Source organism: Phyllobates terribilis, unplaced genomic scaffold, assembly GCF_046119375.1.
Source record: "Phyllobates terribilis strain yellow unplaced genomic scaffold, ASM4611937v1 Scaffold_11__3_contigs__length_659146591, whole genome shotgun sequence".
NCBI lineage: Eukaryota > Metazoa > Chordata > Amphibia > Anura > Dendrobatidae > Phyllobates > Phyllobates terribilis.
Genome location: NW_027362771.1, coordinates 135,314,252 through 135,329,035, shown reverse-complemented (window position 1 = coordinate 135,329,035; position 14,784 = coordinate 135,314,252). Strand labels below are relative to the sequence as shown.

The 14,784-nt window shown below is 43.1% G+C and overlaps 1 protein-coding gene across 1 annotated transcript in view; it reads right to left on the bottom strand.

The window, feature by feature from the left end:
• Nucleotides 1-11,897, bottom strand: part of LRRIQ1 (leucine rich repeats and IQ motif containing 1) — a 195,885-nt gene extending 183,988 nt beyond the window's left edge. The window contains exons 1-4 of the mRNA XM_073651622.1: nucleotides 11,716-11,897; nucleotides 9,341-9,470; nucleotides 6,186-6,277; nucleotides 1,102-1,213 (exon numbers count right to left, since the gene is read on the bottom strand). Of these exons, the coding sequence (XP_073507723.1) occupies nucleotides 1,102-1,213; nucleotides 6,186-6,277; nucleotides 9,341-9,470; nucleotides 11,716-11,838 (457 nt within the window). The 5' untranslated portion in view covers nucleotides 11,839-11,897. The remainder of the gene's footprint in view (nucleotides 1-1,101; nucleotides 1,214-6,185; nucleotides 6,278-9,340; nucleotides 9,471-11,715) is intronic.
• Between the last annotated feature and the right edge of the window lie 2,887 nt (nucleotides 11,898-14,784).

The following is a 14,784-nucleotide window of genomic DNA, read 5'->3' as shown; positions in this document are numbered from 1 at the left end:
TGTGACAAGTTCGTTTTAAGTGAATGAGGATGTGCTGCAAAACGACACATAACCCATGCATAGCAGAGGCGCTGTTCTGAAATAAGACGGCCATGTTTTTTTAAACTCATGAACCCTTGTCACAGTCACTAGTACTTTGCATTATAACCAAAGTGGTCAATTGTCAGCCATCCCCTCATCACAGATAAAGGCTCAAATTCATCATTTGAGGTTTTTTTTTTTTGTCTTGTGGTATTCATTGTTGTTTTTTTGTGCCAAATTCTTCAAAATGGCATAAACGCTCAAAGTAAAAAAAAAAAATAATTTAATTTTTGTCTTCAACTATTTTGGCAATTTTTAAAGCAAAAAGTCATACAATTCGCAAATTGGAGCAAAAACTGCACCAAAATAAGTGGTCTACATAAAATCAATCCATGGGAGAGGTGGTGGGGGATTGGAGTACATTTGTGACCAATTTTGTTACTTTTTTTTGCAAAGTTGCAAATGATGAATCAGGCGAAAACATCTAGAAAAGCTGAAAAGGGTAAAGAACATAAGGGAAAGCTTGCATAAAAGAGAGAGACGATGACATAAAAATAAAGAGATACCAGAGGTCCCACAACAACAATGCACGTTTTACACAAAAAATGCTTCATCAGGGGGTTCATGCATAAAGCTGAAATCCTCTCACTACTACTGAAAAAGAGTGGATGTCCAAGTTGAGAAAAAGACCCACTTTTTCATCAACATGTAGTCAGAAGAGAAAATGTGAGGTAAGAACACACCACAGTTATATCCAACATCAGTCTTACAATTGTACATTTAAACCTTTTGGGTAAGTGCCGAAATATTGTACACTTGATGTCGGCTAACAGAGTCTTAGGTAATGTTCACACAGTGTTTTTAAGCATTGATTGGATTTCTCACTTCAAAATCAACATAAAGAGTGTTTCAAATACTTTTTGCATATTCTTCGATGTTTATTTTGAAGATCATCTTCAAAAAATTCTGTGAATATACCCTTACGCCAAAAAAACCCTACAACACCATCATACAAGTTTTTACCGACAGGCCCATAAATTGTATTAACTTCAAGAGACAAAAATTTCCAGGATCCAGGACCTAATTTATCTGTATGCTCGATATCTCCTTTTCTGACAGTCGTGTTTTCGATTTCAGCATTATTCCCACTAAGCAGATCTTTTCTGTCATTATCTTCTATCTCAGCCAAAACCTAAACAACCAAAAAAAGAAATTTAGAAATAAGGCTATATTCACATATGGAATTTTTGCAGCATTTTTCCAGGATTCAATGGCTAATCACCAAGTATATATGGGTGCGGGGATGTTGCAACCCGTCAGAAAGTTTATGGACGGTATGCAGGGCAAGGTTTTTTTTCTGTCAGTTGTGTCAATGGCAGAAATTCAGCATTATCCTTACTTCACTTAAAGAGAATATGTCAGCAGGTTTTTGCTACTTCATCTGAGACCAGCTAGATGTAGGCAAAGATATCCTGAATCCAACGATCACTTAGGTTACTGGGTGCAGCTGTTCTGATACAATCAAAGTTTTTAGGTGTAGAATACAGAGGAGCTGAGAAAGCTAACCCCGCCCACACCAGGCTCTGTAAGTACATTGTCTATTAGCAGTGAGCTGCTTGTCACAGGAGGGGCGGAGTCAGACTAGTGTGCACATCAGACCAGGCAATGATAATCTCCTAGTGATAAAACCTTCACTGTAAGTATACAACAGCACACCGCTTAATAAGTGACACATCGTTGAATTCTGTATTTTAACCCCTACCTAATGCTGTCCTCAGATTACATAGCAAAAACCTGCTAACAGATTCCCTTTAATGGATTCTGAAAGGTCAGTTTCTGCACATGGGCACACAAGTTCCCCCGTCTGGGTTAAGACTGATAGTGCTGCTACAATCATAATCAACGAAGTGGCTGCGGCAGGCATCTTGAGTAAATGGGTCATCTCAATTCCAGTGCTTGTTTATAACTTCAAGACTTGGATCTAAGTGCAAGAGTTCTAAGTCATCCACTTTAGAAGTACTCAGTACTCTTATCACTTCAGTTGTTCTTTCTGGAGTGTGGGTCTTTCGGTCATTATTCCAACATAGGCATCGTTCTCTGTATCTCCTCCTCTTGCAGAGCTCCGGAAACTGACTGGGATAAGAATATCTGTTACTAGCTACAGTGCAGTGCTAGGAGACTTCTGACAGCCATCAACAGACTGTCCAACGAGGTTGCAGGGTGCTGTGCGGTTCCCACGACAGCCGGGGGGTTCTGATGGCCCCTATGTCTGCCACATGAGATCTCTTATGAAGCCCAGCCACAAACTGGGCTTCATAGGAGATTGGCAATTTCATAATGCACTGCAATATACTAGTATTGCAGTGTATTGCATAGGAGGTCAATCAATTGCAGGTTCAAGTTCTTTAAGTGAACTAATTAAAGATGTAAAAAACATAAAAAAAAAATGTTTAAACACATACATGTGTGTGTGTACATGTGTATGATGTAAGTGTGAATGTGTGTATAATATATATATATACACATACATATATATATATATATATATATATATATATATATATATATATATACACACACACACACACACACACACACATATATACACACGCACACACACTGTATATACAGTACATACCAAAAGTTTGGACACACCTTCTCATTTAAAGATTTTTATGTATTTTCATGACTATGAAAATTGTACATTCACACTGAAGGCATCAAAACTATGAATTAACACATGTGGAATTATATACTTAACAAAAAAGTGTGAAACAACTGAAAATATGTCTTATATTCTAGGTTCTTCAAAGTAGCCACCTTTTCCTTTGGTTGACTGCTTTGCACACTCTTGGCATTCTCTTGATGAGCTTCAAGAGGTAGTAAACGGAAATGGTTTTCACTTTACAGGTGTGCTCTGTCAGCTTTAATAAGTGGGATTTCTTGCCTTATAAATGGGGTTGGGACCATCAGTTGTGTTGTGCAGAAGTCTGGTGGATACACAGCTGATAGTCCTACTGAATAGACTGTTAGAATTTGTATTATGGCAAGAAAAAAGCAACTATGTAAAGAAAAACGAGTGGCCATCATTACTTTAAGAAATGAAGGTCAGTCAGTGTGAAAAATTGGGAAAACTTTGAAAGTGTCCCCAAGTGCAGTTGCAAAAACCATCAAGTGCTACAAAGAAACTGGCTCACATGAGGACCGCCCCAGGAAAGGAAGACCAAGAGTCACCTCTGCTTCTGAGGATAAGTTTATCCGAGTCACCAGCCTCAGAAATCGCAGGTTAACAGCAGCTCAGATTAGAGACCAGGTCAATGCAACACAGAGTTCTAGCAGCACACACATCTCTTAAACAACTGTTAAGAGGAGACTTTGTGCAGCAGGCCTTCATGGTAAAATAGCTGCTAGGAAACCACTGATAAAAACAAGCAACAAGCAGAAGAGACTTGTTTGGGTTAAAGAACACAAGGAATGGACATTAGACCAGTGGAAATCTGTGCTTTGGTCTGATGAGTCCAAATTTGAGATCTTTGGTTCCAACCACCGTGTCTTTGTGCGACGCAGAAAAGATGAATGGATGGACTCTACATGCCTGGTTCCCACCGTGAAGCATGGAGGAGGAGGTGTGATGGTGTGGGGCTGCTTTGCTGGTGACACTGTTGGGGATTTATTCAAAATTGAAGGCATACTGAACAAGCATGGCTACCACAGCATCTTGCAGCGGCATGCTATTCCATCCGGTTTGCGCTTAGTTGGACTATCATTTATTTTTCAACAGGACAATGACCCTAAACACACCACCAGGCTGCGTAAGGGCTATTTGACCAAGAAGGAGAGTGATGGGGTGCTACGCCAGATGACCTGTCCTCCACAGTCACCAGACGTGAACCCAATCGAGATGGTTTAGGGTGAGCTGGACCGCAGAGTGAAGGCAAAAGGGCCAACAAGTGCTAAGCGTCTCTGGGAACTCCTTCAAGATTGTTGGAAGAACATTTCCGGTGACTACCTCTTGAAGCTCATCAAGAGAATGCCAAGAGTGTGCAAAGCAGTCATCAAAGCAAAAGGTGGCTACTTTGAAGAACCTAGAATACAAGACATATTTTCAGTTGTTTCACACTTTTTGTTAAGTATATAATTCCACATGTGTTAATTCATAGTTTTGATGCCTTCAGTGTGAATGTACAATTTTCATAGTCACGAAAATACAGAAAAATCTTTAAATGAGAAGGTGTGTCCAAACTTTTGGTCTGTACTGTATATACCGCCCAGGTTTTATAGAACAGAAAGAGGGACAAAGTATGTCGCGTGTGTAGCATGCAATACCACTATGCCACATCCATTTACCATTTCTTTCTACTCTGGCAAGAGATGTCAGAGGGTACACAGTAGCAGTGAGAGACATTCAGCCCCATACAGCAGGGACCCAAATCTGGGACTGTCCCGCTCTATCTGGAATGGTTGGGACCTATGAATTTATTTTTTCTCATTCATTCATTGTTTTAGAAGCCATAACTTGTACTTGCGTCTTTCAGGTGCAAGTACAATTGAAGCCTTGACTGCCGGCAATTGCTGGTCAATGTCACGTCAGCAGCGTGATCAGGTGAGCTGATCATGCTGCTGTCGTCACTCCTACCTGCTTAGGAGGCTGTCAGTGGCAAGGGGAGTATGACAAAAGACAATATGGGGGTGCAGAGGGAGTATATGTATGAGGAGACAGTATGGGGAGGGAAGGGGAGGAAAGGAATGTGTGAGGAGACAATATGGGCAGAAGGTTGGGAGAATGTGTGAGTAGACAGTATGGGCAGAGGGAGTATATGTGTGAGGAGACACTATGGGTAGGGGGGGAATGTGTGAGGAGACAGTATGGACAGAGAAGTGAAATGTGTGAGGAGACAGTATGGGCAAGGAAATGTGTGAGAAGACAGTATGGGCAGCGGGAATGTGTAAGAAGACTGATGGTGATTCTGGTGAAGTATTCCTATACTGATGGTGGTTCTGGCAATGCATTGATGGTGGTTCTGACAATGTATTTGTGTTCTGGTGGTTCTGGCAATATATTTCTGTACTAATGGTGGTCCAGGCGATGTATTCACGTATTGATGATGTATTCTTGTACTGATGGTGGTTCTGGTGATGTATTCCTGTACTGATGGTGGTTCTGGCGATGTATTCCTATACTGCTGCTGGTTTTGGCGATGCATTTTTGTATTGTTCATGGTTCTAGTGTTGTATCCCTGTACTAATGGTGGGTCTGGTGATGTATTTCCTTATTGCTGATGGTTCTGATGCTGTACTCCTGTACTGGTATTGTTTCTGATCCTGTACACATGTGGCCATCCATATCTTGCCAGGTAATGTGATACATCTTTTTTTTAGTATTGTGCAGTCTGACAAGTTAAGGATTACTACATCTGTATTTATGCTCCGAGCATTAATTATAATTATTAGGTTATTAGCATTAATTATAAACAAAGTACTGCAGCATGCCAAATTCTAACAGTGTGTAATATACTCATTGTCACTTTCAGAATTTGGTTCTGCTAGCTGTTTGCACCGGTCATCACATGACCACTCATAAGCGATTTTCAAACTTGCAATAACATGCCGACTAGCTTCTCTTACTTCTTCTCTAAGTGATGTAGGGGCTGTAGTTTTTCACTGAACGCTGAGAGAATCAGGAAGAGAAGCTAGTTGGCACATGACTATAAATATGCAAATCGCATATGTGTGATCACATGACAATACTCAAACCACTTAGGCTGTGTATAGCTGTGGGCGCCAAACTGAATTTTTCGCCCTAGGTGCAGGAAAACCTAGATTTGCTTCCGCCTATCCAAATCAGACCTCTTACTTTGCACTGGTTAGGGGCAAACACTCTGAAACATGTGTCTGCAAATGAAGTGTTTGCTTTGGCAATTTATGCTTTTGCCACATGTAGAGTTCATTAAAGAATCAATGTTGACTTTTAAAATTGCTAAATCCAATAGGTGGTGCTAAAGTTAAAGTACTCTTCCTCCCTGCATAAAAAAAACTATATGACACTTACGTATATGTCTCCATTAGTCGTACTCGCTAAGAAATATACAAAAACATGACCACAGTGATCTTGAAAAAACATAAATTTCATACGTATCTTCAGAAGAAATTTGTGTATAACATACCCGTTTCCTAAATGTCTCTGGTTCTTCATTGTGCTCGGATGCCAAATGAGCTAAATATTCAATTTCATCACTGGGTTGATGTTTGGATTGTACTGTGCCAAAGAAAAAGGAAATCACAACATGACAGATATTCATGCAGCAAAAATAGCAAATTCAATATTCAAAATAGCAAATATATAATAATACAAAAATCTGTATATATATCATACTGTAAATGTATATGTGGTCAAATAGTATTCAGTAAAATATCTTTACTTTACTACAGCTTCAATTGGAAGTAAACGTTGCTGAATTAGGCCATATGGGTGACCATAGTTAAGTATAGAATATAAAAAATCTCAGCTCAAAAATCAGAATATATAATACAAACATGTAGTATGTAAGTCGCCGAGATCTCAGATGAGGGTCTGACTTACCGCAAATAGACCTATAAGGCCATGAAAGTAAGAGCTAAGAAGTATGCTCAAATATTATAATGTGTCTGATCAATTAAGTTTTATTTGCAATCATTGGGAATTGTTAATTTAAAGAATAACCATTGTTTTAATTCATAAATCATGAGAATACATGAAAATCAGCAACTATGTAATATCTCTTAATCAGAGAAAACTGTTTACTTCTCCTCCTGAACATTGAGTCTCAAAATTCTCAGTTCTCAAGTAAAATATGCCATCAGTTAATGCAGACTTTCCCATTGCTGAGATAGGTGATGACGGTTGGTGCTCATACAGTTCTATGGAAAACTGTAACTATCATTTCAGTTCGACTTGCAGCAGAATGTCTGTCAGCCTCTAGCTCCTCACTTCCTCTCTATAGAATGTTAAAAGCAGCAACTGTCATCTCCTATCTCAATAATGTGAAAGTCTATCGTCACTGAGTACAGAATTTATCCATTAATCTAGAGTGAAAAATCAATCCAGGAGACAAATGATGCAAATTTATCTGATCCAGTGGCTTGTGAAAGTATTCCCCTCCCTTGGCTTTTTAGCTATTTTGTTACATTACAACCTGTGTTTAAATATTTTTATAATCCTATTTGTGTGTGATGCATGAACACTAAATAGTCTAAGTTGGTGAAGTGAGAAAAATATAGGCAGAAATTACATTACTGGGATCAAATAACTAAAAATTGACATATGCATATACATTCACCTTTTTTGCTATAAAGCCCCTAAAAATTACTGGGGCAAACAATTACCTTCATAACTCACATGCTTAGTGAAAGGAAGTCCACCTGTGTCCAATCTAAGTGTCACATGATCTGTCAGTATATACACACCTTTTCTGAAAGGCCACAAAGTCTGCAACATCATTAAGCAAGAGGTACCACTAACCAAACAACACCATGAAGACCAAGGAGATGTCCAAACATGTTAGGGACAGAGATGTTGAGAAGTACAAATCAAGGTTGGGTTATAAAAAAAATATCCCAATCTCTGATAATCCCCCGGAGCACCATCAAATCCATTATCATCAAATGGAAAGAACATGGTACCACAACAAACCTGCCAAGATAGGGACGTCCACCCAAACTCTCAGCCCAGTCAAGGAGGACATTAATCAGAGAGGCAGCACAGAGACCAAAGGTAACCCTGAAAGAGCTGCAGAGTCCCCAATCAGAGACTGGAGTATCTGTCCATACAACCACAATAAGCCATACACTCAATAGAGGTGACCTTTATGGAAGAATAGGCAAACCTTTACTTACACACAAAACTTGTAAGGCTGTTTTTGAGTTTGCCAAAAGACATGTGGGAGACTCCCCAAATGTAAGGTAAACGCTATCTCTGGTGTCAAACCAACACAGCTCATCACCCCAAGAACACCGTCCCCCCAGTGAATGGGGGAAAGATGGATGGTTTGAAATACGGGGATATTTTTGAGCAAAACCTGTTTCAGTCAGTCAGTGATTTGAGACTGGAACTGAGGTTCACCTTCCAACAAAAGAATAACCCAAAGCATACTGCTAAAGCAGCACTCGAGTGGTTTAAGGGGAAAAGTGTAAATGTTTTGGAGTGACCTAGTCAAAGACCAGACCTCAATCCAATTGAGAATCTAACTTGAAGGAGCTGGAGCAGCTTTGCCTTGAGGAATGGGAAAAATCCCAGCGGCAAGATGTGGAAAGCTTATAGAAACCTATCCAAAGCGATTTGCAGCTGTAATTGCTGGCAAATGGAGGCTCTACAAAGTACTGACTTTAGGGGGGTGAATAGTTATACACACTGAAGTTTTCAGTTATTTTGATTTTGTCCTATTTGTTGTTTGCTTTACTATAAAAAGAAAACCAAATGTTCACAGTTGTTGTTCTTTACACGAACTGATGCAAACCCTCAAAAAAAAAAAAAAAAAAGTGAAATTCCAGGTTGTGAGGTAGGAAAACACGAAAAATGCCAAATTGGGGGGGAGGAATACTTTCGCAAGCCACTGTATATCACAACGTTTCTAATTTTCATGAGTACTATTGATTTATAAAATCACAGACTTGTGAACCCTCACATTGCGCGCACATTGTGAAGCTTCTGCAGTGCCGGTGGCTATATGCATATTCACGACGGCCACATTCCGACTAGACTGTTTCCAGCCTCGCTCAATACACTTTTGGCCAGGAGGATGCATATCGCATACCAGTGGTCACATGGCCTCCCTTCTTAGTACCAGAGGATCCTCACAACACACAGTGTGCGCGATGTAAGGATTCATAAGCCTGCAGTGACATAGCATAGTTGCAGACTCGTAGTTTAAGACCAGAGAACCAATTTAAAAAGCATATTATGGGATTCCGATAAGTTTTGGAAACCCCACTATTATAATGGTAATAGGACAATACACTCGCTGTTTAATCTCACCTGTCACATATACCTTGTTTAGAAGCTCTCGTGATGAAGTGGCGCTCATGATGACATCACAACATTGAGACATCCAAACCCATCATGCCAACCACAGTCTCTTTAAACAACCACAGTGTCCACATGGGCCTATAAGAGTGCTGGTTACAAATGGCCCTCATACAGTGGCACTTATAGACCCCAATATCAGCAAAAATCCCCACATGGTACATGGAAGGATACCCCTCATTCTATCTGGATGTACATGTGAGTGACCAGCCTTCAACCAGGACTAAGAGGAGAAAGTAATACACATCATCCAAATCATACCTGGAAAATATTCACTTGTCCATGTGTCTGTAGAATCCAAGTCTTGTAAAATCAGTTTCTCAGCATCTTCACTCCTTTGCTTGACAAATTGTAAAAATGAAAGAACAGATTCCGGAAATTCCTCTGCAGGCTGCAAAGAAAAAACACTTACTACATGTCTGCAGGTACAAGAAAACAGCCTCATGATTAAAGGGTTATTCCCATGTTCTTTTATGGGTCAAATTGAAACAATAAATGCTTGTAAAATAAAAAAAGCAACTTTATAATTTACTTCTTAAAAAAGGAGGGATTTTTAATTCAATTGATCGCTGCTCGTTGCTGAAACCACCACGGCAGTCTATCAGAGGAGGCTGAAGATGCACAGTGGGCAAAAGACCCACGATCGTGTAACTAAACGCAAAGTGAAAGCACCCTTAGGCTACGTTCCCACATGAGCTTTTGGTGACTTTTTTATGCTGAGTATTTTTGAAAAAAGGCAAGTAACCTACTTTACTTAATGGGAGCAGAAATGATGCAATACATCTGTAACATCAAAACCTCACAAGAAGCCATAGCTCCCAACTGTCCCATTTTCGGCAGGACTGTCAAGCTTTGAGGGCTCAGTCCCGTGTCAAGTCACGGCTCAGCTGTTCTTCCGGCTGTGGAGGGTGGTACTGGGGGCATGCAGTGGTGGAGTAGCAGGCACAGGTAGAAAATGAATATTCACTCTTCTCCACGCCAATGGGAGTGGAGTTGGGTGAATATTCATTCTCCTTAATAGAGCACACTGTCAATCGCAGCCGCCGGCTTCCTGCTGCGGCTCTGAGATAATCTGTGCCCGCTATTAGAGAGATTGAATATTCACTCTTCTCCACTCCCATGGACATAGAGAAGAGTGAATATTCATTCTCTTTAGTAGCGAGCACAGAGGATCGCTGAGCCGCAGCAGGAGCTGTGGCCGCGCTGACAGTGCGCGCTATTGAGGAGAATAAATATTCACTCCTCTCCACGCCCATAGTCCCGGCGAGTAGAGAAGTGAATATCCCCGCAGCTCACCTCGGCGTCTGAGGGCGCATGGCAGTGATGTCATGAGCTGCTCAGATGTTGAGATCAGCTACTGACAGGATGCAGCGCTGGAGCAGAGGGGAAGAAAGGTGAGTAGAAGTGTTTATTTTTTTCATGTGTGCAGTGATGGGGGGCCACGCATAGCGGGATTGGGGATGAGGGGGCCACGCATAGCGGAATTGGGCAAGAGGGGCCCACGCATAGCGGGAATGGGCAAGCGGGGCCCACGCAAAACGGGAATGGGCAAGAGGGGCCCACGCATAGCGGGAATGGGCAAGAGGGGCCCACGCATAGCGGGAATGGGCAAGAGGGGCCCACGCATAGCGGGAAAGGGGATGAGGGGGCCACGCATAGCGGGAATGGGGATGAGGGGGCCACGCATAGCGGGAATGGGGATGAGGGGGCCACGCATAGCGGGAATGGGGATGAGGGGGCCACGCATAGCGGGAATGGGGATGAGGGGGCCACGCATAACGGGAATGGGGATGAGGGGGCCACGCATAGCGGGAATGGGGATGAGGGGGCCACGCATAGCGGGAATGGGGATGAGGGGGCCACGCATAGCGGGAATGGGGATGAGGGCCGTCTGCTGAATGCTCCTCATTACCAGCGCCCCTCTGACAACTCCTCCTGCCATGGAAGAAAGAAATGGTAAATGGGCGTGGATTGGGGCATGGCCAAAGTTTGCAGCGGCGCACTATGCGCGCTGCATGATCTGTCCCTCTTTCTCTTCTTCTAAAGTTGGGAGGTATGCCAAAAGCTCATCATGGGAACATAGTCTTAGTGGCAGGTTTTTAGGTGTAGTTACTATTTTTAACACTTAAACCTCAATTTTATAAACAAAACTGTAATTCTATGTGTGCACCCCATTCATTACAAGGTGGCTGAGGAAAACAAAGCTCAGGGCCAGTAAACATAATATTCTGCCTAAATAAGAATGGAACCACTGTATTGATGCTGTACGCCTTTTTCCAGCTCGCCTTGTACACGTTTATATACCGCTTGTATACAAGAAGATCATGAAGTGCTTCTTTTAAGTAGTGAAAAGATATGTGATGACAATTCTGGTGCTCAGTGTGAACGCTCACATAGAGGCCTATAGTCAGCGGTATACAGGGGGGGCAGACACCTCCATTGTTCTACTCCCGATAACAACCAGAGCTCAGCGCTCTACTGGGCGGAGAAATGAAAGCTGCCCTCTGATTGGTGGAACACTGACACATGACAGATATGGCAGCTGTGCGGCCACGGTCTCCTAGCAACGGATGAAACACAGGCTGTGTAACCGGCTCCTTCCCTCCCTCTCTACACCGCCGCACACACATTCTCACCTCTTCCTCGCCACATTTTATAACGCTGCCGTAGTCTTCCTCGGGGTCCTCCTCCGGTGAATCGCTCTCCGCACTCTCTGACAATGATAGCAGACTAAGTTCAAGCGCGATCTCATCGTCCATGCTTACCCACTCACGTGATCACTGTGCTGGGCGGGGGAACAGGAAGGACCGTGCTGACGTCACGATAAAACTGACAGCGACATTGAGAGCCAGGTTTCTAGTAGGAGGTTAAGCTTGTAGTGTGCGAGTTACCTGTAATACGTAAGAGTGCCCACAGCGAAAGGCCCAGGAGAGGCTGCCCCATACACTGTACCAGGTGCCTGGCAGTGCCCAATAATCAGGCACTTAGATGAGTCTCCATATAAGAGAAGGCAGAGGTTGTCCCCCAATAACTAGTATCTCTGGGAGAACGTGCCACTGTAAGCAGAGCCCCAGGAGTCAAAGCCCATGAGAGGGTTCCCAGTAGTCTCAGCCCCAGGAGCCAGCACACATAGTCACAGAGTCTCAGGAGTCAGCATCCATATGCAGAGAGTCTCAGGAGTCAGCATCCATAAACAGAGAAAGTCCCAGGAGTCAGCATCCATAAACAGAGAGTCCCAGTAGTCAGCGTCCATGCTCAGAGAGTCCCAGGAGTAAGCGTTCATACACAGAGAGAGTCCCAGGAGTAAGCGTTCATACACAGAGAGAGTCCCAGGAGTCAGCGTCCATGCTCAGAGAGTCCCAGGAGTCAGCGTCCATGCTCAGAGAGTCCCAGGAGTCAGCGTCCATGCTCAGAGAGTCCCAGGAGTCAGCATCCATGCTCAGAGAGTCCCAGGAGTCAACGTCCATACACAGAGAGAGTCCTAGGAGTTAATGTCCATGCTCAGAGAGTCCCAGGAGTTAGCGCCCATGCACAGAGAGTCACAGGAATCAGCACCTATACGTAGAGAGTCCCAGGAGTCAGCGCCCATGCACAGAGAGTCCCAGGAGTCAGCGCCCATATGCAGAGAGTCCCAGGAGTCAGCACCCATGCACATAGAGTCCTAGGAGTCAGCACTAGTGTTGAGCGAGCACTAAAATGCTCGGGTGCTCGAAGCTCGGGCCGAGCTCACTGTGATACTCGGGTGCTCGACCCGAGCAACGAGCCCAATGTTAGTCTATGGGAGACCCGAACATTTTTGCGGCGGCACCCCCGGCAGTCTGTAGAAAGCCTAAAAAGTGCCCAAAACGATAGTGACAGTGCTCAAATGACATGGGGACAGCATGGGGATCGCCCCAGGAAGCATTTCTGACCCCCAGGTCACTGCTGTCAACAACGTGGTCAGAGGTATTAAGCCACTTTTACAGGCTCACAATAAAACGTTCAAAAACGAAAGTGAAAATGCTTTCCTGTGAAATATGTTAACCCCTTAACGACCATGGGTCTTTCTGTTTTTGTGTTTTCCTTTTTTGCTCCCCTTCTTCCCAGAGCCAGAACTTTTTTAATTTTCGTTCAATATGGCCATGTGAGGGCTTATTTTTTGCGGGACGAGTTGTAGTTTTAAACACCATCACTGGTTTTACCATATCGTGTGCTGGAAAATGGGAAAAAAATTCCAAGTGCAGTGAAACTGCAAAAAAAATGCAATTCCACAGTTGTTTTTTGGGTCCTTTTTTTACCACGTTCACAGATTGCTAAAACTGACCTGCCATCATTATTTTCCAGGTCGTTACGAGTTCATAGACACCAAACATGTATAGGTTCTTTTTATTTAAGTGGTGAAAAAAAAATCCAAAGCTTGCTAAAAAAACAAAAAAAAATGACGCCATTTTCCGAGACCCTTAGCTTCTCCATTTTTCGGGATCTGGGGCCAGGTGAGGGCTTATTTTTTGCGTGCCGGGCTGACGTTTTTATTGATACCATTTTGGGGTAGATCCGATGTTTTGATCGCCCGTTATTGCATTTTATTGCAAAGTTGTAGCGACCAAAAAAACTTAATTCTGGCGTTTAAAATTTTTTTCTCGTTACGCCGTTTACTGATTGTACTAATTCTTCTTTTATATTCATAGATCGGGCGATTCTGAACGCAGCGATACCAAATATGTGCATGTGGTTTTTTTTTTATATATATATATATTTTATTTTGAATGGGGCGAAAGGGGGGTGACTTAAACTTTTATATATTTTTTATTTTTTTTATTTTTTTAAAAACTTTTTTTTTACACTTTCTGCTTGCTTCTATAGTCTCCAGAGGAGACTAGAAGCAGCAGTTGTCTGATTGCTTCTACTGCATACAAGCGATGAGCAGATCGCTTGTATGCAGGAGAAATGCTCACTTGCTATGAGCGCTGACCACTAGGTGGCGCTCATAGCAATTGAGACATGACAACCACAGGCGTCTGCTGCAGACCCTGAGTTGTCATGCCCACCCATTGGTGACCCGCGATCACGTGACGGGTCACTGATGGGCGGGGCTTAGGACTCCCGGAAGCGCGAGTTAAATGCCACTGTCAGAGAATTAACATGTTAACAGCCGCTGGTGGATTGCGATTCCAATAATCAGCTGACATGTGCTCGCTTCAGTGCGGGCTCACCGCCGGAGCCCCCGCTGAACCGGCCTTCCCGACCTGGTGCGTACTATTACTGACCAGGTCGGAAAGGGGTTAAGGAACATCCTTTCCAGGGTAAAGACTTGTGTATAAGGTAAAATAAATAACCAAAAACAAAAATACTCCTCCACACCTTGGGCTATGTTCACAAGTAGCATTTTTTATGCATTTTTGCACGTTTGTATTGCTTTCAACCGTGACAAATGCATTCACCGGGAAATGTCATTTTAACATTTTACAACCTTATCTGGCCATGTGCTGTGTGACACATGCATACAGTGCTAAAAAGACATGGGAACAGCATGGGGAAGACCCCTGGAAGCATCTCTGACACCCAGGTCACTGCCTAAAAGTGTGCCCATCAGAAGTGATCCTTGCCGCATCAGAAGATGCAGACTTGCAACTATCCCCGAGCAAGTCCTTGTCCCAGGGCAGTGTTCAATTGTACCTCCCCCATAGCTTGCAATACAAGCGCAAGTATGCAGCCTGCCACCCACC